The sequence below is a fragment of the Prinia subflava genome, chromosome Z (assembly GCF_021018805.1).
Source record: "Prinia subflava isolate CZ2003 ecotype Zambia chromosome Z, Cam_Psub_1.2, whole genome shotgun sequence".
Lineage (NCBI taxonomy): Eukaryota > Metazoa > Chordata > Aves > Passeriformes > Cisticolidae > Prinia > Prinia subflava.
This window is the reverse complement of record NC_086283.1, coordinates 17,455,448-17,479,556: the sequence shown is the minus strand read 5'-3', so window position 1 is coordinate 17,479,556 and position 24,109 is coordinate 17,455,448. Positions and strand designations below refer to the sequence as shown.

The window sequence follows — 24,109 nt, the reverse complement described above, 5'->3', positions numbered from 1 at the left end:
GGAACTGGTCTCTAGTTAACATCAGGAGCCAGGGCAGGTGGTCCCCAAGAGCCCCGTCTTTACAGGGCCACCTGCAGCCTCCCTTCCACCCCAACTAGGGCACGTCCCCATGGAAAAACCAAGGGTGCTCTGCTTTGGGGGGACGCCTTACTGAGAGACACCCAGCAGCTCCTTGCTGCTGTGGTTTCTCTTAAGCGTTAGTGACTTCATTCTTTTGCTGAGAGATGCTTCAGCTGCTTTGTGGGAGTGTGGCAAAGGCTTGGGAGAGCTGCTGGTGCTGACAGGCTTGTGCACAGTGGCATTTTAAGTGGTGGGGTATAAAACTTGGGGATGGGATTGTTGCTGGGGCTTGTGATGATGCTGCCTGTGCTCCTGTGCCCAGACTCACTACGCGGTGCGGGACACCACCGTGCTCTGCACTGATGAAGCCATCGACACCCTCACGGCCACAATCGAGTGTGAACAGCCACAGCCTGACCTCTACAAGTGAGTCTGTTCCTCCTGCACCCTCCCCTACCTGTCCTGCCCTGCAGCTACCTGGTGTCATCCCCCTGCAGACACCTCAGCACCATCACTTGGCAGATCTGCAGTTCAGCAAAGCCAAGGCCGTCTTTCCAAAAGGCCATCAGAAACCAACAGGTGTCTCAAGGCAGTGATAAGCTACTGGGCTCCTTCTGTATGAGGATGGCAAAGTCTTCAAACCTCAGTGTCTTTGCAGAAAAATCTCTCTTGTGCAACACATTTTGTGTTATCATGAGCTGGCTTTTGTCAGCTCAGGAGTAGTAATGGTCCATGTACCTATTTTTAAACCACTCCACCTTCCCAGTAAATGCATTGGGCTAAATGACTTCCAGGATTAAGTGGTCTGTGTGGTTAAACCCCTTGAGGGAGATTTTCTGGGGTGTGTTGCAGTCTGTAATGGGGATGTGCTGGGGTGTGTAAGCACACGGGCACCCCTGAGCATGAGTGGGTGGCTTCTCCCTGTCCTGAGCACAGCCACCCCTCTGAAACATTAAGCTCTCCAATTCACTTGTTTCTGTATTTGCTTGCATTTCCTGTCAATTACTTCTCTTTGATATGTGTGATATCTATAATGTGTTTGTAATACATGTTTCTCATATTTTTTATCACAGATTTGTTGGAAGAATTATCATCTACAAAAGTAACCAAGAGCCTGTAGCCAGGTTGGTCTTGCAGCTATCTGTTGGCCCTCCTCAGAGGGGTTGGGCATCTACAGAGAATTTCAAGGACCTAAGCTTGTCCTGCCATCATTTGGGAATATTATTTTTTCTTTAACCATTCCAAAGGTTATTTCATTCTAAAAGGAGGCCTCCCTTCTACCATCCTGTGATTTGTTTGAGCCCCTTTTGGGGAAGCAGTGCAGGACCACATGATAATGTCCTGCCCTTCTGATGGGGCACAAATTTACCAGGTAATTACAAAACATTGTCATTGGAAGGTAAACAAAAACTCTAACATCAATCAGAGTCTTTCATGGGAAAAAAAAAAAGTGCAGCTAATGTTCATAAGCCATCCAAAACAGTTGGGTCTCACCAGAGCATGTTGGATAGGTTTTGTGCTCTGGTGGGTCTGGTCATACCCTGGCAGCAGCAGAGGGTCACTGGGGGTTTCAAAGAGAGATAAAAACACAAATGGGGTTGTCAGCTTTGATGGTGGCATTGATTGACTGGGCTGGAATGGACAGGCTTCTGATGATTTTGACACTGCATTTTTATTTAAGTACTGGAACATACTGGATCTGAACATTTTGCAGTTATTCCTCAAAAGCCTTACTGAAAATTCCCCAGTAAAAGTGGAATTTTGTGCATTGGGGATAGTATTTGTAAGGTGAAATAGAAATGTAATTACGTAAAGAGAAAAACAAACTCAAGACCCCAATCTGACATACAAATCATGTAATCAGACATAAGAATCCTTTGTTTATCTTTATATCTTATTTCTGATTCTAATTTATAAAGTAGTTTGAGTGTTTTTTGAGTGATGTAATATTACAATTTCTTCTATGTTTAGGTCATTGGGTCCTGAAAACCTGTTGTTGAAAGGTGCTACCCTCAAAAATACCAAGAAGATTTATGGTGAAGTTATTTTTGTTTGTTTATTTAAATAGTTCTGATAAGTAATGACAAATGTAGATGTACACTACTATATCTGGAGAGGGAACATACTTCTCTACAGCCTGTCTACCTGGGCTGTACAGCTGCAGTTTTCATGCAAGGCTGATTGCAAAGTGGTCAGGGTGAAATTAGGAGGCACTGGTTCTATCTGCAGGGCTGCCCAGTGGTTTTCATACACCAGAGCAAGCTTTTCTTTTTGGCTGAGACACGATGAGCAAGGAGTTGTCCCCAGAGCCTGTGCCGGGAGCACCATCTCAGACCCTGGTGATGGAGGGTGGCGGCTGTGATGGGAGACTGATGGTTTTCCTGACTGTACGTGATCCATGGGCTCATGCTCTGGGATACTGCAGTGACATGACTTAGCAGCCTCAGAGGTTTCTGTAGGTGAACAGTTCTAGGGTAGTGCCTAATCCTTCAGCTGGGATTGGAGTTTGATGTAAAGACCGATGCCCCTGATGGCCAAGTGCCAGCTGGGTCCCTCTGGGGCTGCCAGTCCCTTATGAGCCCTGCTTTAATACCCTGCAGGAGTTGCAGTCTATACTGGAATGGAAACAAAAATGGCTCTGAACTACCAAGGGAAATCTCAGAAACGGTCTGCAGTAGAAAAGTGAGTATTTATGTTCAGAAAAAAAATCGGTAAAACCTGTTGTGTTTGGGTTTGTTTTTAATGGATGACTTGTACAGAGATAATCCCCTAATCTGCTGGCTTTTGTTTCAGATACTCTCTGATTGCATAGAAAAATCTGGGTATTTGATAAAGCATATCTTCCAAGAAGCAGCATAATTTAGTAGTTTTTTTTTAAATGTATAAACAGAATTAAGAAATGTTAAAATATATGAACCTGACCCTGAATATCAGTGTCAAAAGCACTTGTTCTCTAATTACCTTCTTAAAAGTAAGGAAGTCTTGTTCCTGCATATTTACATGTTTTTCTTTATAAAAATAGCTGCCAGGATTTAAAAGAGAAACTTGTTTTTCAGATCTATCAATGCGTTCTTGATAGTGTATTTGTGCATCTTACTGGGCAAGGCCACTGTATGCACGACATTGAAATATGTCTGGCAGAGTAATCCATTTAATGATGAGCCTTGGTACAATGAAAAGACTAAAAAAGAGAGAGAGACGTTCAAGGTAAGTGGATTTGTATTTCAGCACCTCCTCCAGCTTTACTTATTCTGGCTGTTTTGTTTAATCTGATAGTGCCTGCTGCCAGCCCTGGGAGTCTTGTTTGCTCACAGAAACTGCTGTTGTTTCCTTCGGTCTCTCCTGCTGTTTGTGTTTCTTTTATGCTTTCGTGCTTGTGCACATTGATATTTGTGTGGAACAGGGCAAAGCATAAGTAAATACTATATAATATAGAAATGCAGCTGATTTAACCTGGGTCCTTATCTGAACTCAAGCTATCTTTCAGCTTTGAATAGGTAAACGTAAATTGAGGCCATGTCAACCAGTTTGTTAAACTTGCCAAGACATGGGCAGTCAAGCCTGAGAGAGTTGAGTGTAAGTGTGTAGAGATCTTCATTTGATGGGTTATTGAGGAGGACTTACAGGGATGCCACTGCACCACTTGTACCCTTGCCACAGCTTGACTGGTCTCAAGCCACCTGCTCCTTTTTTCTGGTTGCTTGGGGTCAGGATGAGCCTGTAGTGGTATATTCTTAAGAGGAATATGCTTATGAAACATTGTTTTGGTCACTATGAAGCAGTGAGATGTACTTGTGTACCTGGTAGATCTGCAGAAGACAGTGGGATTTTCAGTCCCAAAGGAAAAAGGGATTTAGCCCTGTATGTCAGCTGTATTCATTTTCATGTTGTTTTTTCCTATTTAACCTTTTCTGAGAAGCTGTCTGGAATCCCTGAGGTGTTGCTGTAAACTGCCCCTGTGTCCTAACAGCCACAGGCTGCATCTTCTCCTCTTTCCTTTGCAGGTGTTGCGGATGTTCACGGACTTCCTGTCCTTTATGGTCCTCTTCAATTTTATTATCCCTGTCTCCATGTACGTTACAGTAGAGATGCAGAAGTTCTTGGGCTCCTTCTTCATCTCCTGGGACAAGGAGATGTATGATGAAGAAATACAAGAGGGGGCATTGGTGAACACCTCGGACCTGAATGAAGAGCTCGGGCAGGTCAGAACGTGCTGTGTTTGCATATGTCTGGATGAAAATGTGGATGAAAGTGCTTTCCCTACAAGGAGCCCTCATTGCGGCAATCCCTCGCAGTCCCCTCGGGCCAGGCTTCACCCGCTTTGGTGGCACTTTCCATTGAATGTGATTCCACTCGCTCTGCAAAGCAGATAAGGTTATAAATAGTGCATGAAAGAGCAGGAATTGGGTCACGCCAATTGTTTCCATATTGGGGAATATCAGGCGCTGCGCTCTGCGTGTCAGGGTGCTTTGCTTTCACTGCTTCAATTAAAAATTAAAAATCATCTGTCTCTTTGAGGATTAATGGAAATGTCTGCCCAGTCATCTCCCTGGGTGTGCAGAGCACGTGCAGCTGTGCTGCTGCTGCCTTGCTGGGGCTCCTGACAGCTCAGGCTTCCCTTTCTGATCTGCACCTCGAGACATGAGTGCAGGGCATGTGTAGTGCCTCCTGCTTTTGATTTTGCTTTAAAAACAGTGATAAAACCACAGCAATTAGCTAATTGAAATACAGCTCCAAGATGAAAATCCCCCAAAGGAGGCAGCAGACCTGCAGCAGCAGTTCTGTAAGCACTAGGGCTGTAGCAAAGGACCCAAGAAAGTGAATGAGGGGAAAGTGAAGCCTGGAGACAGATTTTTAAGTCTTCAGAAGCTGCCACTTGTGCAACAGGCTGAAAAACAAGGGAGCAGAGTAGCAGAACAGCACAGTGATGTGGTGGGGCACCTGCAACTGTTTTGCAGAGTCAGGTTAGGATAGCCAAGTACTCTCCAGCACTGGCACAGATGCACTAAAACGCCCCGGGCTCTGTTTTGGGGGGCTCCTTCCCCAGCCCTTGTGGCAGCTGCCTGGTGCTTGCAGGTGGAGTACGTGTTCACAGACAAAACCGGGACGCTGACGGAGAACAGCATGGAGTTCATCGAGTGCTGCATAGACGGGCACAAGTACAAGGACTGCATTTCAGAGGTGGATGGCTTCTCCCAGACTGATGGACCCCTCAAGTACTATGGCAAGGCTGAAAAGGTAAGAAACGTGTGTGCTGATGGCTGTAGGGGTTTTGTGACCAGCTCCTGGCCGGGTGTGGTGTTCAGCTGGTAACTCCATCCCTCCCGCCCTCCTGCCCAGAGCCGCGAGGAGCTGTTCCTGAGAGCCCTCTGCCTGTGCCACACGGTTCAGATCAAGGAAGCAGACCAGGTGGATGGGCTGATGGCACACCCGGAACGCAAATACACCTACATCTCCTCTTCCCCAGATGAAATCGCTTTGGTGAAAGGCGCAGAAAAGTAAGAATGAAGATGTTGGCTTTTTAATTCCCTCTCACTGGTGGGAAGGAAGGAGGTGAGGGTGATCTGAAGGTGATAGATCCCTTTCCATGGTCTCTCTGGGAAGCATGTTGTGATACCATTGCTGAACCTGACCTGCAGTCCTGTGAGCCTGTGGGTTTAAATGAGCTCTCTGTTAAAGGGATGCTCTGTAAAGGATCTTCCCTGAGCAGCTCTCTGGGAGGCCATGGTTTGCATTCACTGAGAGCAGCCCCGAGGTGCTGTTGTGCCCAGGTGTGCCAGAGGCTGCTTTGCTGGAGCACATGGCCTTGTGCTTTAATCCCTTAGAAACAGAGATCAGTTGCCATGTGCATATTGCAGTGAAATTCTTTCCTTTTCATGCAGTGGCAAAATAATAGGATGGTTACTTTTGTCAACCCCACGTTTGAATCCTGCCAGATATGCTCAAGGGCAGACTGGGTGGGGCTTTGAGCAGCCTGGTCTGGTGAAACGTGCCCCTGCCTATGGCAGGGGTTTGGGACCAGGTGATCTTTCCAGCCTAAACTGTTCAGTGATTCTATGCTCTTGCCAGCTCCTAGGTTTTAGATGGAGGCTGTTGCAGCTGTGTATACTTGCTCATGGCTTGTAAAGCTGCCAGAGACCCAGTGGACCATGTCCAGAGGCTCTCCGTGTCTGTGTGCTCCAGTGCCCAGGCTCTCCAGGGGGTGGGAGCAGTGCCAGGACATCATAGCAGGCTCTGCATGGAGCAAACAAACATCCAGCCGTGCTCTTTAGCTCAGGCTCACTGAGCTCTGCTCTGCAGTGCAGAAGGTGAAACGAAAACATGCTTATGTATAATATGTGCCAATGGGTATTTTCAATGTTGTTCTGTCCTTTTGTTTATTGACAGGTATGGTTTCACTTTTCTAGGACTTGAAAACAATTTCATGAAAATTCGAAACCAAAAGAATGAAACTGAGATGTAAGTGCTGCTGGGGCTGCTGAGGCACAGGGCTGCTCTTCTTCACTCCCACCCAGCTTAATTGAGTTTGGTCAACCTGGCAAAGTCATAGCTGTTCCTTGAGGGCTGTCAGACTGTGCTGACCTGCCCCAAAACTCCTGTCCCATTTACAAAGCACAGTACATCAAGGTGTAGGTGAAAAGGCTCACTTGAAAAAATCCACGGGTGGTTTACTGATGTCTAAATTCAGGTCCCTCAAGAGCCTGCAATCCTTTGTATGTATCCTTCATCAGCACCGGTTTGTGCAAGTGGCTCCTGGGAATCATGAGGTGGCTGCTGACCTTATGAGCCGTGGCTGGGGCTCACAGCAGGACACTGTGAGCCTAAACTCGTGATACAGCTCCATTCCCTGTAACCTTTTTTCCCCTCGAAAGCTGAAAATAGTTAGATTTTACCCTGTGCTCACAGCTTGGTGGGCATCTGTGAGTCACTGACCTAATCCCAGCACTCCCTGAAAACTTGCCTTCACAAGCAAGTTTCACTTCTTACTTCCCTCATGAAGAAACTCCTAATTTAAATGGGAGACTCAGTGTTACTGCTTGTGGCATGTGATGCCCCATTCCCTGCTGAGCCCCTGCCCAGCCTGGGGGCTTGGTGCAGTGCTGATGCAGTACCCACTCCTTCAGTCCCATGCTCAGAGCACCATGAGACTACTGGAATTTGGGATTTTTCCTTCATTTTCTTGTGGTGTAGCTGTGAAATTCATTCCCAGGTGGCTGATGCCACTTGTAGGGTGTATTGATTTCTGCAGCTCATTGTTAGTGATTTTCTGTCACAAATAGTTATTTTTCTATTTTTTCCTTTACTGAGTCAAAGATTTTTCCTCTTTTTCTAAAGGTACCAGCTTCTCCATGTGTTGAACTTTGACCCTGTCCGGCGCCGTATGAGTGTCATTGTGAGAACCACCACAGGTACAGGCAAAGTGCCTTTGTGGCCTCTCATACCGGTGTGCATAGCTATAAAGCACGTTCTCCTTATTCCTGTCACCCAGGGAAGCTGAGCTGCTAGGTTTTCTAGGCTGGTCTAACTAAATTCTGTACTGAGTCTGGTTGCTGTGGAGTTAATTTTCCTTCATAGCAGCTGTTTGGGAGCAGCAGCAGATCAGGGGATGAGAATAGTGACCCATGGAGAGCTCCCTGCCTGCCTTGTTCCAGGCTGGAACAAGTACAGGGAAGACATGTGAGAATGTCCCCTGGGTGGGATGGGATTTCATGAGAATAACAGACAAAAATTCAGAGGTCACCATCCTTCTCAAGTGTCAGTCCTGTAAGGTTTGGGGTGCTGGTTTTACCCTCCCTGGAAAGGTTGCCAAGGCTTACAGATGGGATGTTCAGCCTGTTGCAGAAAACTTGCTCAGAGGCAGGTAGGGACACCCAAAGGCTCAGACAGGTCAGCCAAAGGTTTTTCACAGGTTGGTCAGAGACCATTTTTGGTAAGCAGTCAGGTTTCTAGCCGTTCCCTCTTCAGTCCTCCCAGATTTCCTCCCTCTGGAACACTTGCTTGCTATTGATGTTGTTAAGTCTTTCTGCAGCTTGTGAGTGCTGTAAACTATTTATAATTTGCTTTTAGGAAAGTTGCTTCTCTTCTGTAAAGGAGCAGACTCCTCTATTTTTCCAAGGGTGCAGCAAGAAGAAATCCAACAGACAAAAGTCCATGTGGACCGCAATGCTATGGTGAGCACACGGATGGAATTTGGCTGGCTCCTGGGGTCAGGAAAGCCTTATTCCAAAAATAGGGATGTGACCTTGCTTTGGAGGGAAGTGTTGAAAATGTGTCACTTCACATTGTTTTGATGTCAGGCTTCTTTCCACCTTTATTTGATATACTTATATGGTTTCCATCACAGTTGTGTCCAAGCATCTTCCAGGCAAGTTAAAAATAGAAGTAGCATCAGCAGCCTGGTCCCAGTCGTGGTAGCACCCAGTTCCTGCTCTCCTTGCTGGCTGCATGCTCTCAGCTCTGGTCCTTCTCTTAGTTTCTTTCTGCACATAGTAAGCAGAACAGTGATTACCACCAGAGGTGGGAAGAAATTACTGTATAAACACAGAAAATTGCTCTTCTGACAGAAGCCAACAAATTATCCTTGCCCTCAGGGTCAGTACTGACAGAAGCACTGATGGTAGACAAAAGCACCAACCCTGAAGTAAGGAGCTGTAAAAAATCTGATTTTAGGGCATTTGTCCACTTTATTTTCTTTCCCTCCTGCTGCCAGGATGGCTACCGAACGCTCTGTGTGGCCTTCAAAGAACTAACTGAAAAGGAGTATGACAAAATTGACAGACAGCTCAATGAAGCCAAGATGGCTCTGCAGGACAGGGAGGAGAAGATGGCCAAGGTTTTTGACGACACAGAAGCAGACATGCACCTGATTGGGGCTACTGCTGTAGAAGACAGGTAAAGAGGCGACTGCACCACCAGCCCTGTGGCACCTGTGGTTTCTCTGATGTGGCCTTGTGGCCTGGACTCGCTGTGGTGGAACTGAACAGCCAGGCAGATGCTGGCAGTGTCCAGGGGAATTAATTACACCATGGCACAACCCGTTTCACACTGCTCCAGTTGCTTAAATTGGCTGGTGTAGTAGGAACTGGGATTTATTAATGAATCTACAGAAATACTTGCACTTCTAGAGAGTGAATTAAGCACACAGCATTAATTTGCACATCAAAACAAATTCATTTCCACATTCAGTTATAGTAACTGCAAGTGTAAATTAAACTCTTACTGTGAGGCCTAAGAGTCAAGAGTATGAAGCAGTGATTTCTCTTTTTGCCTTCAAATAAAAATTTGGTATTGCTGACTTGTAATCCTTATTCCTGTGGCAGTGGTCTCCCCAGCATGGGAGAAGTCAGTTAACTTCTCTTGAGCTGGTGTTTTCTACTTGCAGAATCAGGGTTATGTGTGGGCCAACCTGCAAAGTGATGCTTTGCTTCTGCTTGCAGGCTGCAGGAGCAGCTGGCAGAGACCATCGAAGCCCTTCACGCAGCTGGTATGAAGGTTTGGGTGCTGACAGGAGACAAGATGGAAACTGCCAAATCTACCTGCTACGCCTGCAGGCTCTTCCAGACCAGCACCGAGCTGCTGGAGCTGACGGCGAGAACGGTGGGTGAGAGTGAAAGGAAGGAGGATCGGCTCCATGAGCTGCTGCTGGAGTACCACAAAAAGCTGATTCAGGATGTTCCCAAAAACCGGGGAGGCCTGAAGAGGTAAGTGAGCCAGAGGGCCATTGAGTGAGCCAGCTGTCCGCATTTCAGATGCAAATTTGCAGTTGAAGTAGGGCCATGCTGTGGCCCTGGGGACTGGTTACTTGCAGACACTTCTTTTGCTTTGCTCATCATCTCTGGTATTAGTTGGCTTTGAACTTAATTGCACTGTTCCTTCAGTGAAGGGCACGTGTTTAAGCTTTTCAAAATTGCAAAGCCCCCAAAAATGGATGGGAAGAAGATCAAGCCAAAACAAGGTTTTTTTCACTGAGATGATACAAGCAGCTAGATTGACTTCTTTAGTCTAAGTTTCAAACATGTTCCTTGTTGTGCCCCAGAAGCTGGACGTTGAGTCAAGAATATGGACTGATTATCGATGGCTCGACGCTGTCGCTGATACTGAACCCCTCTCAGGACTCTGGCTCTAGCAATTACAAAAGCATATTCCTGCAGATCTGCCTGAAGTGCACTGCAGTCCTCTGCTGCCGGATGGCTCCGCTGCAGAAAGCACAGGTATTTACCTCTCACTGCCTGAAGCATGTCTCTGGCTGATGTGACACACTGAATTCATCAGCTGGGGATTGACCTGATCATCCTAATCAAGCAGGACTTCTCCAGGCTATGTGTAAGCCTCGTCTGAGCTTCAGAGCCTGATGAAAGCACACCATTCTTTCGAATCTGAATGCAAACCCTTTGTTTAATATGCTGGCAGGAACCCATAAACCCAGGCCAATTAGAAATAAACAAAACTTCCCAGTTTGCTTTTTTTTTCCCCTTTCCAAATTTGTCAAGTAGAGTCCGTGACTTCCTCACTCCAGCAGATGATGTCCCAGCCTGATAAGTGATGTATTTCTGCACTCTGAGATGTGTGAGAAAACCCACCTTTTGGAAAACAGGGTTTGGCAGAAGGGAAGAGCAGGATGTTGCTGCTGGGATTTGTTTTGAAATACTGTCCTTCAGCTGTGCACAGCTGGATTGGGCTTTTGCTCTGGTTGTGACTGCAAAGCCAAGTAACGAGGGCTTTTATTAACCTGAACTCTCCAGGTGTTATGTTGATGCTGTAAAAGCCTGATTGCTTGTCCTGGGGGGAGCAGTGGGAAGGTCTCCGAAGGCTCTTTAACTGAATTTTGGGTTCTGCTGCTGTCCTTTTTTAAAATCTTCTAGATTGTGCGAATGGTGAAGAACACAAAAGGAAGCCCAATAACTCTTTCCATAGGGGATGGTGCCAATGATGTCAGTATGATTTTGGAGGCACACGTTGGAATAGGTAAGAGTCCCTGAAACACCTATCTCACAGCCCAGACCTGTCTGGGGTTCACTACTGTGAAGGCAGTTGGTGTTCCTGATCGCACACGGCTAAACCAATCCCACTGGAAAATGTGAGAAGTCTGCCCTTGCTTTCTTTGGAGGGAGAGTTTAACTCCAGATTAATGCTTGAGATCATAGAATCATAGAATAGTTTGGGTTTGAAGGGGCCTTTAAAGGGTCCAACCCCGGTAATAAGCCGGGAGATCTTCAACTCCATCAAGCTCCTCAGAGCCCTATGCAACCTGAAATTGAATGTTCCCAGGAATGGGGCATCCACAGCTGCTCTGGGCAACCTGTGCCAATGTTTTACCATCCCCACTGTAAAAGAGAGATAGATGAGATCGTCATATACTGCTCACCTGTGCTAGTACCATTCTCTCTGTCAGTGATACACTGCAGATCATGTTCAAAAACTGACCAGAGTAGTGGTGGTAAGGATTGCTTGGGGCTCAGGAAAAAAACCAGTGAAGAGGTGGGTGATTAATGGCAGTCACTGCAATGGCAGTGCAGTGGAAGTGTCAGCCTTCGGTGCTAAGTGGTGGCAGCAGCTCAGCACAGGGACCCACACGTTTTTGCTGGGGCTGAGGCTCGGGTCTGTCGTGTCTGCACTGTCCATATGACTGACAGCAGGCTGGAAACTCCTCCCAGCTGCAGGTTGGTATCTGAAATATGGGAGACTCCTGTAATACCTCTGAAGAAGGGACAGTGAAAGAGAAAGGGCATCTTCTTCCTTTGGGGCTTTTGGAAATGCTGTGGTGCCCTCTAATGAAGGGAATCCAGTGCAGTTCATTTGGATGTGTCTTTTGTGAGCAAAACAGCTCTGTGGGGATGTCTCAGGAGGCTGAGCAGCTGCAGGAGGGTAACTGAGCTGCATGAGATGCAGGCCAGCCCACAGGGAACCAATTCCTTGTCTTTCATCAGGTTTGCCTAGACATCCTTCACCACACTCTTACAACAGGAAATCACAGAGCAGCCTAAATGTAGCTTAAAAACTCCAGAGGCAGGTCTGAGTGTTGTGGAGCCAAAACCACACAGAATGTATTCATGTTTGGTCTCCTGGGGCACTCAAGAGGGAATCTCAGCCTTTGTCATGCCTTGAGACACTGAGTGATGTGAGCAAACCTGGTGGGCAGCATCCAGATTACAGCCCCTGTGGGATTAACCCCTTGCCATGTTTCTGTCTCCAGGGATAAAAGGCAAAGAGGGACGCCAGGCCTCCAGAAACAGCGATTATGCTGTGCCAAAGTTTAAACATTTAAGAAAACTGCTACTAGCACATGGGCATTTATATTATGTGAGAATAGCACACCTTGTACAGTATTTCTTCTATAAGGTAAGAGGCAATGTGCAACTGATTTCTTTGTTTATCCTATGCATTTTTCTGGCAATAGAATATAACAATAAACAGGAAAAAATATGTGGGATATTCTGTAGTTCTCCTTTCCTTCCCTGGGACAGGCTGTGTCTGCCATGTGCCTGATTATTTAAACAGTGCTTCCAGGGGAATGTGAGCATTCTTCTAGTGTCTCCTGCAGATACTAACTGCTCACTGGATTGGTTTTGTGCTTGATTGAACAAGTGCCCTACCTTGTCTGATGTTGTAATGTCAGACGCTAATGTCTGATAACAGGAAGAAACTACTTGGATTTAGACTGAGAAGTCAAGTGCTTCCCTGCTGACCATTTGTCTTTTGTTTTCCTAGAACCTTTGCTTCATTTTACCGCAGTTTTTATACCAGTTCTTTTGTGGATTCTCACAGCAGGTAACTTCCAGTAATTTGTCTATAAAGGCAAGATAAAAAGCAAGTAGCATAATGAGGCTTCCTAGCAGAGACTTGGCTTTTGGTATCCTGTTCCTTCACCACTTTGCTCCAGAGGACAGTAGGAGCTAACCTTGTTGCTCACCACCATATCTGGAACATAATATTTTGAGACCATAACTGAAAAGAAAGCAATCTGCTCTCTTTCCTTGCCCATCCACCAGCCATAGACACAGGTGGATGTCTTCTGAAGTAATGAGAGAAAGGTTTAGCTGGCTTGCCAGCACCTGATTTTCCTGCTTCTGCTTCTCTTATGTGAACAAGTTTTGAAAGGTTTCCTGATCTTGTCTCCTCTGCTGCATTTCACTGCATTAAAAATGTCACTCAGGAGGAAGAATAGTTCATTCTTTTCTGGCATCTTTAAAAAAAAGCACACAGTGAGTGTTATCAGAGCTGTGCTTAGTCCAAATAAGCATCAGAGAGGCATATCCATGTGGTGAGTGGGTTTATGTGATTGGAGACAAGAGCTTTGGCTTTTTTGTCAACTTCAGGGGCTTTTGTGTCTATTTGGGCTCAAAAGTAACAGGAAGAGTAGTAAATGGTGAGAGAGAATTCTCTGCTTGTTTTGGCAGAAACACTCGCCTTTCTCTTTTTTAAAAAAAGAAGCTATAGTTCCTCTAAAACAGTCTAGTCTTTAGAGAGCCACAGGAGGCCTCAAATGTATTAATAGAAACGCCAGCACAAGAGCAGCAAGAGGAAAGCTGTGATAAGGGCTGTTCCGTCCTGTTTTTCTGGAGGATAAGCTGGAGATGAGACCAGCCAGTTACAAAACTTCTGTCTGTGGGAGCAGGTTCCTGGGCACGCAGCCTGTGGGTGCCTTGTTCCCCCTTGCATTGCACAGCGCACAGCTCCCATCCAGTGAAGCTGTGCTGTGTGACAGAGGGATGATCTGTAGGGTATGTAGGAGACAGGGGCTGGAAATTTATGGTTTCATTTCTTGGTGGAGAGGCCTTTTTCCGTCTGTCTCATTTAACCCTTTGTTCCTCTTCTAAGCCACTGTATGATGCTGCTTATCTGACTATGTACAACATCTGCTTCACATCGCTGCCTATCCTGGCGTACAGCCTCCTGGAGCAGCACATCAGCATCGACACGCTGACCTCAGACCCTCAGCTCTACATGTGAGTAGTCCTGGCCTGGGCAAACCTCTGCACAACTCTGCTAGCCATGGTTTGAGTTTTCTTGGTGCAGGAGCGTAGGCAAGTGTCCCTGTCCTGTGTCAGGGATGGGATCACCCTGAAGTGCAGAAAAAACCATTTCTCTCCCTCCTGGCTCAGCTGTTGCTGCATTCAAGCTGAGCAGCCTTGTGTTTACTGCCTGTTGCTACTTGTTTATGCTCTCTGACAGTATCTGGTCTAGCAAATGGCACTGCTGTATCTCTTTGAAAGAGTAAACTGTAGGTGGAATTCATCCATAAGAAAAACCGAGCTGTGAGTGTGGCCAGACCATTCATTCACGTTACCTTTGAGCCATGCAGTGGGAGCCAAGCACGTGATGGAATGTGTAGTGCAGGGAGGGGAGGTGAAGCTTTCAGGAGGAAAAAAAGATCCATTCATTTTCAGAAAGATAAAGGTTTCTGAAGCCCAGCTCAGGCAGGTGGTTTCTCAGCTTGTCTGAGTGGATATGGTCCCCTAGGCTTCCCCTCCATAGGTCAGGTCCCCTTATCAGAATCCAGGGAGGTCTGCTCATTGATCCACACATTCAGTTTTCTGCCACACTGCCCAGGGAAAGGAGAGCTTAGACTGTCTCTCTCTGCTTTGATTGTCATTTTCTCTCCTTGGTTGCAGCAGGGAGAGGCTCCAATCTTGCACAGAAACAGAGCTGCTTTCCATCTTCTTCCCAGCCCTGCCCACACATGTGCTTGGGGCAGGTCTTCAGCAAAAACTAAGGAGGATGTTTTTTTGGAGGAAACGCCTCTCCGTGCATCCCTCCTGTAATTCCCCAGCTTGGCAGTCAGCTCAGCCCTGTGGAAAAAGCCAGGTCGGGGCTGCTGTGGCCAGTGGACTGTGCCAGCCCTGTTACTGTGGTGTGATGCTCCTCAGCAGTGGAGGAACTGCATGTGGCACAGCTGAGCTCAAGCCGAGAGTGATCTCTGTGCAGAGACAGCAAAGGGAATTAACCAGGCGCCTAAAATATTGTGTGAATGTTGCCTTAGGTATAGAAAAAGCAGTAAATGCAACAAGAGATGTAAGGCTGGGAAGGGGCTTGGATGCTTTTGAAGTAAACACTCAGAGCCATGATTGATTAGCGCTCTATATTCCTTGCCTCTATGGCAAAATGCCACCGTCTGTATTTTTAAATAGCTTGGTAATTGAATATTGTGCGACAGAGAGCAATAACAGCAGGCCCCTGTGCCTTCCCCTGGTGGGCTCTCTGATCTCTGGGGTCTGTCTCTTGAGGGGAAACAGCCTTAGTTTGAATATTCATGACTGTGCATGTGCTGCTGGATGCAGAGCGCCCGCTGTGCTTCTGCTGGAGGAAGTGCTGAGCTGCTGCAGTGCAGAGCCTGAGTCTGGAAAAAGCCTGTTTACCACGAGCACTGCAGGACAGAAATGGGAATGCTAAACAGCTCGCAGGGAGGAAGCTGCTTGTGTTTTCTCTCCTTGCAATACTCCACACTTCCAGTCTGGTTTATCCTTGCTCTTTTCTCAGACCCAAACTGTGACATGTTAGAACTGGTCACGGTATCATGGTGTGTAGGTTTCGATAGGGTCTCATTTCAGAAACTGCAGTTACAAGAACCCAGCACCACACAGGTTTGCAAAGTGCAGCTTGCTGGAAATGGATGTATTATTGCTTCAGGAGTTAAGGAGAATAATGCAAAAAAGATGGGGACTTCAGAGAAAGTAATCTGAAAAGATAATGATGCGGGGAACTGTTTTTAACTCCCTCCTGCCCTAATAGCCACCCTCCACTCCTGGTGCCCTGTGTGTGGTCCCTGAAGAGCTTTGTTCATAGCCCATCCATTTGCCGCTGCTGCTTCTGTGCCAGATCTCATCCTGTATTCAGCCAAGAGCCTCCTGCTACAATCCCTGTGATAAAAACACCCACCATACAATTCAGGAGGTTATTTTCAGCCTGTGCAGAAAAACACCACTTCAGGGAACAGGACTTGCAGAGCTTTTCTCAAAAAAGGACTTTGTGCATTCAACAAAAAGAGGGAAGGAAGCACACTATGGATTTCATGCATCCCATACAGCTGCTCTTTAGCCTTACCCTGCTTTTAAAATCTAGCAGATAATCTCAGATGCTATGGGCAGCTCAGGGGCTGCAGGAGAGGTTCAGGACAGCATTGCCTCTGTTCACTTTGTGCTTTTTTCATCCAAGTTACGTAGAGAAGGACAAAACATCTTATATGCTGAACCTCTTGTGATTTCTCATGATCAGCAGCTGCATATGAGAAGTGTTCTTTATGTCCTGGCAGGTATTTTTGTGGTTTCCCCCCTTGTCTCCTACTGCAAGGGCTTGCTCCAAAGCCCCCCAATCCCCTGCCTGCGAGGAGCTTTGCAGTGAATCCTAAACACTGTGGTGATGGTCTCCTTACTCCATCTCTTGGCAGGAAGGTGTCGGATAATGCCATGCTGCAGTGGAGGCCGTTCCTGTACTGGACCTTTCTGGGCGCCTTTGAAGGACTTGTGTTTTTCTTTGGTGTTTATTTTCTTTTTCAAAGTTCATCATTGGAAGATAACGGAAAGGTAACGGCACCGGAAGAGAGCAGGATGCGTGTTTGTTTTGTGCGCTGCCTCTGATACGCCTGGCAGGGAACATCCGCGTGCTTAATCTGTGCAGTGTGTCTCCAGTCTTGTCCAACAGCGTAGCCTTGCTTATGGTGTGACTCTGCAGCAAATGCTTGAAATAAAACATTTTCCAGATCGCCATGGAAACAGGGCAGAGCTGGTTACACTCACTAGGTAAAATGACTAGTCTTACACACAGCCATGTTCCAACCCAGTGAGCTTTGCACAGTGCTCGTCCTCTCTTCTGTGTGATCCCAGGCACTGGCCCAGGGCAGGAGCAGTGTCTGTCCTTCCCACCAGCGACAGCTTGAAATCTGGCATGTGCTTGGCTGGTTACGAGCAGCTGAATTAGCCCACCTTGATGGGATGGTGCTGGTTAGTGCCGACATGGTGCAGGGCTGCTTGGTGTGCTGTGCCTGCTTGGGGGTGTGATTTCAGCCTCCACTCTCCCTTTGCCCCAGGGGAAGGTTGGTGCTAGCCTTCTGCTCCTGTTTTGGAGCCAGCAGAAGTCCCCCGGCTGCTGGAGGCAGCAGGATGTTGTCCCTGCTGCCTGCTCGTGCCTCTGCTGTGGGGACGAGTGCTTGCATTGCTGTGTGAGTGAGGTGTGGGAGCTGTTGGGGCTAGCTTGTATAGAAAGAGGAGGAAAAAAGATGGAGGTGGTTTTTTTTATATTTTTTCTTTTTTTTTACTTTATCTTCTTTTGCTGGTTAATTGAGTACAGAGCAAAGTGTTAGTGCAGGGAGGCTGTCACACGTGGTGGCCTGAGCTGTTTCAGGACCCTTTCCCCTAGGGAACGTGCAGCCTGTCACTAGATCTTGGCTGATGGGAAACTTTTTTGCACCATCACTTGTGAGCCTTGAAAATACCTAAGCTTTTTTTAGCGGCTAACACTTGGAGAAAAGCTGATGAAATTTATGTGTGTATCTTCATACATTGCATCAATGCCAGCCCCAGCTAGATGTAGTCAAGCCTCTGTATTGTCAAATCAGTGCTCTTCTGTATCTATAGCCATTCTGGTTGTATTTGAGTGAAACGTGAAGCACTGATGTGTTCTGTGAATGCCTTCAGAGGTCAAGTCTATGTGGCACTGCAGTAAGATCTGTGGTTATGTCCTGTTCCGTAAACACTTATGCCTGTAAGAACTGCTACCAGCAATTGTTCATAATATCCATGTATGTTTGATTGACTCGTTTTTCACTCCTATTGACTTTAAATTTTTTGCATTTTTTGAAAACTTTTACATTTCACTTTCTGTTTTAATGTATGCATTCAGATCTTGACAGCCTTTGGTAAGCATCTCTCCCATTCATTGCCATCATTTGGATTTATATACAGTATCTGCTTTTCTTTGTGTGCGTAGTCACTAGTACCCACAAACCAAACCAGATGGAACAGTACCCACTGGTGCACTCTGCAGAGGGGACTGCAAAGACATGATGATGAGTGTGGCAAGAAAGCAGAGACTGAGTAAATTGCCAAGAAATCCTAAAATGCAGGTGGTGCAATGATTTGTGTCCTCGATCGACATTGCTGTTAGTAGGAGGTTGTCCCTGTCACCGTCCCAGCTCTGGTCACCCGTCTGTGTGGCACTGCATGGCTCAGGGTGGCGTAGCGGGCAGCAAGTCGTGCGCGTGCCTGGAGCCTGTCCGAGCGTCCATGTCCCGTAGCAGTGGCTCCTTCCCACCCTCTGCTCCCTGCTTGCACCCCGTCCCCGTCGGCGTTTCTGTGCCTCTGGAAAAGGCTGGAGACGCCTGTGGCAGTGCCGTGTGTTTTGCAGGTGTTTGGAAACTGGACCTTTGGGACGATTGTCTTCACCGTGCTGGTGTTCACCGTCACTCTCAAGGTCAGCATCTCCCCTCCTTTTTCAGTCCCTCGTTGCAGGCCTTGTCCAAGGCTGGTGTATGCACTGTAAAATCCTGTTGTGAGTGTGTCGAAGATGAAGTGTCTGTGAGTGTTTTCCACCACACTTAAAGCTTCTCTTCTTCCATAGAGGAAGAACCTGCTTACTTTCCTTTGTGTAGTCTGTGGTCTTTACGTGTTCGTTCTGTTTAAATTATTTTTCTGGTTTTTTCCCTCTTTTGAGGACTCCAGTTGGTTATGGTTGACATTTCCCCATGCTTTCACATCTTGATGTTCAGTTCCAGCAAGAGGAGAGGAGCTATAGAGAATTTGGGTTTGTCCACCTTGTTTCAGACAAGGCTGAGTGCCAGAGTGATCGCAAAAGCATATGTGTCAAATAACAATAGCAAATCTATTTTGTTTCGTGGAGCTTTCCAGAATAAACTGTTTGTATAAGACCTTACAAAAGGTCTTTTGTGTTTGGTTCAGGACAGCAGGTGGTGACAAGAGGCAATTACAGTCCCTGTAATCCTTAGATGTTTCTTTCCTGTAGCATCAGGGATTGCATCAAATTTATTCCATTTAAAAGTGTCAGTTACAATTAGAATGTCACTGTTTCCCTGCTAACATTGTGCCAGACAGTGGACACTGAAAATATTTTTCCTGGTGCCCATATGCACAGAGGTAACTGTTTGGAGAACCTTCAACCTGAATGTGAAACCAGTCTGAAATTTCATATAAATACAATCCAAAACACTCTGCATCTAAAGCCTGTTTTGTCTCTTTTTATTCCCACAGCTAGCGTTAGATACTCGATTCTGGACGTGGATGAACCACTTTGTGATTTGGGGATCCCTTGCTTTCTATGTGTTTTTCTCATTCTTTTGGGGAGGAGTCATTTGGCAAGTATCTTTTTTTCTTCCCACTGTGCTTTCTTAGGGAAATGCCCAGTGCTGGCTTTGGCAGTGCAGCATCCCCTCATGAGAGGTATCCTGAGATTTGGAGGTAGCAAGGTGTGTGCAACCCTTCTCCTTTCTATGCTGAGTGAGGAAGGGGTGTCTCCATCCAACACCCACCAAAAGCCAGTGCTGGAAGAGGGCTGGTGCATGATGAAATGTATTTGAGGAGGTCTTAGCCCACCAGAGGGAGGAGTCTGAAAGAGAGGCACCTGGGCATCATCCAGGTGCCCAGCTTTGGCAGGGGGTGTTTGCTTTTCTGCCCACGGGGTCATTTGTGGTGCTGGGGCTTTTGTCTTTATTAGGAGGTTCTAGAGTAAACCTTCCAGGGTCTGTTTGGGCATGTGGATGAGAGAGACAGAAAGAAGTTGTGGTGGAAAGAACCCTGGTGAAACGGAAGGAAGGAAGAGATGAGGCAGATGCAGAGCAAGAGGACCTGGCCCTCTGGGACAGAGGGAAAAATAAACAGAAGGAAGCCAGGTCCTGGTGTTGAAATAATGGATCTGTGTAGAAGAAATTCTCATTGATTTGAGTCCACCCAGGATTTTAGGTTTAATGTGTTGCAAAAGCAGGCGAGCATTAGTACATTACAAACATTACCAGTTTTGTACTGCCTGTGCTGCAATAAGTGTTCAGTGGACGTTCACAGTAGACAGCATCTGTGTTTTACACCTTTGCTTTTCCATGTGCTAGTGCCATGGCCTATTGGCTGGATCCCTGATCCAGCAACCTGCTAATAAGGGTGTGGAACAGATTTAAATATCTTGTATGGGGGTCACAGGCTTTAGCTCTTCAGTTAACTTTTGCTGACCAACAGATCCAGATCTGCAATCTAGCCACACCTCTGTGCTAAATGTATGAGTTTTCTACTGGAAAAACTTTCTACTGTTTAACTTGTATAGCTCAATAATTTTGATCTAACAGTAAGCAAAATCTGCTTTGGGATCCTTGTCATCAGTTATTGATGAGGTGTTTTTCACAAGCAGCTGATGGTTGTTCTCCCTCATCAAGGAAAAGGGGAAGGGGCAAATAACCCGTTGTGATTGAGAGACTCTGGATTTCCACTACCAAAATCAAACGAGAAGCTATAGCAAAGCCTGAAGTTGAAATAAAATGACCTGGTTTTTGATGAGGTGAATCATTTATCTTTCAGTGGTGGTGGCTAAATTCAACCCCCTTCCCACTCTGAAAAGAAACAGACGTGGAAGATGCAAAATGGAACATGACAGTCTTCCAGAAATAGTGCAGCTGGAGGCAGGAGATGGATTGGGAGAAGGATGGACAGTATGTTTCTGTGCTGTATCCATCTCTGCCTGAAAGAGAGGCATAACTGCTAATAGCTTTACCTGAAATCTCCTTTGATTCTTGTCTTGGAAAATCCATGTTAACCAGAATTTATTTGTATCCTTTCTTTTTCAGGCCTTTCTTGAAGCAGCAAAGAATGTATTTTGTATTTGCTCATATGCTGACTTCTGTTTCCACATGGCTGGCAATAATTCTCCTGATCTTTATCAGCCTTTTCCCAGAAATTCTTCTAATAGTTTTAAAAAATATAAAAGAGAAAAATCATCAGGTAAGGAACAAGATGATGTGTCACACTGTATTTTTAGGAAGACCTTTCTTACCCTTAGGCACCAGATGAATCTCTAACAATACCGCATACCACTCACATCTCAAGGAAGGCTTTCTAGAGTCTTGTCTTGCTCTTTCACGTGCCAAAAATGTCAAGAAGTTGTTCTAAAAATACTGCCTAGATCTGTAGCGGGGAGCGAGTCAACCTGTGCCTTTCCTTAGTTGCCTTCCCTGGGTGAGAATATGGTGTCTCCTAGAGAAGGGCATCAGCATTGTCCAGCCTGAATTGATCACCAACGCACCTTATCTTGTCCTGAAAAAAACTGCTTGTTTTTCTGTCAAAGAATATGAGCAGGATGCTCCCCGTGAGTATGTCCTCAGGTGCTGATGCAGTGGGGGCAGGATCAGGGCACATTTGCCTATCCTCCATAAATAACCAAAGGCTCAGACCATGATCTTCACTCTCCCTGGATGCTGTCTGGTTTCTTAACAGCTTTCCTCTACTGCTGGGGAGGAGGGCTCCCTTTAGAAATGGAAACCTCTAAAATGTTTTCTCCCTTGCTTCTGCAAGTGGTGAAGGCTAGCACTGCCAGGCTCACAGCTCGCTGTGCTGAGCCCCCTGCCCCGTGTCTCTGCTTGCCCAGAGTTGCAGCCCCTGCACCCCCCAGCCATGCTCCCCCTCCTGCAGCTTCTCTCTTCCCCTGCAGCATCAGCAAGCCCTGCCCTGGGCTAGCATGTGGGAATTGGCAGCCCTGACCTATTGCCCTGGGGTTTGCATGTCCCTGTGCTGCAGCAGGGCACAGCTGAAGGGACATGGGGTGGAATATGATAAGCCCCACCCCTGGTCATTGATAGAATCACAGAATGGTTTGGATTGGAAGGCTCCTTAAAGATCATCCAGTTCCAGACCCCTGCTGTGGGCAGGGATGCCATTTACTGGGTCAGATTGCTCAGGGCCCCATCCTACCTGGCCTTGAGCATTTCCAGGGATGGGGCATCATTAAAGTAGGAAACAGTAGAGATGGTAAGAGAGCTGTGGTTGTATTTTGTGAGGATCCATGTAATTTCTTCCACTTGAGTATGGAAGAAGTGCTCATTCTAGCTGTACACTCTTGTTGAATAGGCTGGGAGTGAGTTGCTCTCACCTGCAGACAAAGGACAGTTTGGGAACAGTGCCCTGGAAGGATGACCTGAGGATTTCTGAGCCCCAGCTCAACTCACCTGGGAGGTGACCTATTTTTGCCTTCAGCTGCTGACCAGAGATCTGTCCCCTCTTGCAGTACTTACTTTCAAGAGTGCATTATATTCATTTAACAAAGGCTCTTGTGAAATCACTTAGCAAAGCAAAGTGAGTGTCAGCTAGAAAAGTCTCTTCAGATGTGTTTCCCAAACTAAATACAGGCTGAGCCATATTTAAATGTACATTTCGAGTAAGAACTTTATTGTAAGTGCCTGAAGGAGATACCAGCTCTGAATATGTGTTAGCCATCAGACACCAAAGTCAGGTGCCTGATTGTAAAGGCATCTAAGACCAGGTAGATGATTTCAAATCAAAACCCTAATTGAGAATCCTGACCTTAATACTGAAGTAAAATAAAGATCAGTGTCCCAAGGGAAGCATTTAGTGAAAAACAAAATCAGGGACATGGTATGAGGGCCTGCACCACAGCTTGGTGTCCAGGGGTCCCTTCTGGAAGGAGAGGATGGACTTGAGGCCAGGTTGTTGAGCATTTGCCCTTGATCCCAAATGGGCAGGGTTTCACCCCCCGTTTCCTGTAACACAGCACATCAGCTCTGCTCAGCCTTTATTAAATTTTCTGTGTGGAAATGTGGTTGTTTTTATTTTGTTTTGATTCTGTTTGTTTTTTTAACTGCAAGGCACATTTGTGTTTTCCTTGGTTTCTGCCTTTCTCTTTCTTGTACTGCAATTTTTCTGTCTTTTGTGCTGTTGTGAACTAGGTAACGAAGCGCCTTCCTTCCTCAGGAACATCCACTATCTTCATGCTTTCTCAAACTTCCAGCAATCACAGCTTTTCTTGGAGTGAATAAGGTGATTTCCTTTCTGAGTCGCAATGTGTTGCTTGCTCAACTGCTTTTTTCTTCTTTCTAATGCCTAACTCCTGAAAACCCACGTTTAGATTTGCTCACACAGCAGAACCTTGCTTTTCCCCACCTTTTGCCTTAATTTAAATCTTTCCCTGAAGTACTTCATCTGTCTCTTCCCCTTGGGTCTCTTGCTGCACCTCAGGTGGGTGAGCTGGTCATGCTCAGGATGTCCAAGTGAGGTGGACACAGACAAAGCTGGTTACACTCTCCTTCCTTGCTGTAGTTTTGTGTTAGTGGACCAGATAGGAGTGGAACAAGGTGGAATTGATGTTGATTATCCTCTGGATGACTTGTCAAATGGCTCAGGCCTGTCTGACCTAGGAGAAGCTTCCCCAGTGCCCACCTTGCCCAGTCCATCCCAGTTGTCAATGCTGCTGTTGTTCTTTGTGTGAGTGATTAAGCCACAGCCCACAACCCTCACATTAAGCGATAGTCTTGGACTTGCTGACCATGGGACTGGTGGGGTCACCCACAGCAAAGCACCTCAATTACATGTCCCTAGTGTTTGGATTCACTGCAGATCTCCACTATTACTTGCTGTTCTAAAATTTCCAGTTGTGTGGAGAGCAGGGATGTCTTCCTCCTCCCTCAAAAGCACCTGCAGCATGAATCTCCAGACGTTTTGAGAAGCAGGACCAGTTTCTGAATACCTCCCATGCCCCTTACACTGCAAAACCCAGCCAATGTTAGTCACCATGTGTCGCTCCATCCTTTATGAAATGACTTGGCTGTAAAAGGGGTTCTGTGTCTTGCATTGTTTGACCCAGGCAGGCTGGGGGTCAAGTGTGCTATAAGTCTCTTTGCCTCGCTGTTGCAGAGCAGCAGGAAGGCACCTGATTCATTGTCGGCCAGACCTTCTGTCAGACCTCTTCTTTTAAGAACATTCTCAGATGAGTCTAATGTATTGTAACAGGTACCCTGTCCGGAGGAGTTGGGATGGTTTTAAAGTCATTGATTAACTAAATGTAACCCCCTCCAAATCAATTAAACCATGGTTCTTGTAATCCTCTTGAC

General features: G+C 46.5%; 1 protein-coding gene across 2 annotated transcripts in view; it reads left to right on the top strand.

Annotated features, from left to right (window-relative positions):
* Positions 1-24,109, top strand: part of ATP11C (ATPase phospholipid transporting 11C) — a 55,144-nt gene that overhangs the window by 26,566 nt on the left and 4,469 nt on the right. Inside the window, exons 7-29 of one of the 2 annotated variants that reach the window (XM_063421624.1) lie at positions 383-486; positions 1,134-1,184; positions 2,032-2,096; positions 2,661-2,742; positions 3,117-3,267; positions 4,065-4,262; positions 5,137-5,298; positions 5,401-5,558; positions 6,448-6,519; positions 7,396-7,469; positions 8,128-8,231; positions 8,771-8,952; positions 9,498-9,761; positions 10,097-10,271; positions 10,923-11,025; positions 12,254-12,399; positions 12,769-12,828; positions 13,879-14,006; positions 16,445-16,580; positions 18,400-18,465; positions 19,260-19,363; positions 20,837-20,990; positions 23,913-24,008. In XM_063421624.1, the coding sequence (XP_063277694.1) occupies positions 383-486; positions 1,134-1,184; positions 2,032-2,096; positions 2,661-2,742; positions 3,117-3,267; positions 4,065-4,262; positions 5,137-5,298; positions 5,401-5,558; positions 6,448-6,519; positions 7,396-7,469; positions 8,128-8,231; positions 8,771-8,952; positions 9,498-9,761; positions 10,097-10,271; positions 10,923-11,025; positions 12,254-12,399; positions 12,769-12,828; positions 13,879-14,006; positions 16,445-16,580; positions 18,400-18,465; positions 19,260-19,363; positions 20,837-20,990; positions 23,913-24,005 (2,832 nt within the window). In that variant the 3' untranslated portion in view covers positions 24,006-24,008. The remainder of the gene's footprint in view (positions 1-382; positions 487-1,133; positions 1,185-2,031; positions 2,097-2,660; positions 2,743-3,116; positions 3,268-4,064; positions 4,263-5,136; positions 5,299-5,400; positions 5,559-6,447; positions 6,520-7,395; positions 7,470-8,127; positions 8,232-8,770; positions 8,953-9,497; positions 9,762-10,096; positions 10,272-10,922; positions 11,026-12,253; positions 12,400-12,768; positions 12,829-13,878; positions 14,007-16,444; positions 16,581-18,399; positions 18,466-19,259; positions 19,364-20,836; positions 20,991-23,912; positions 24,009-24,109) is intronic. The other variant, XM_063421623.1, reaches the window with a different exon arrangement.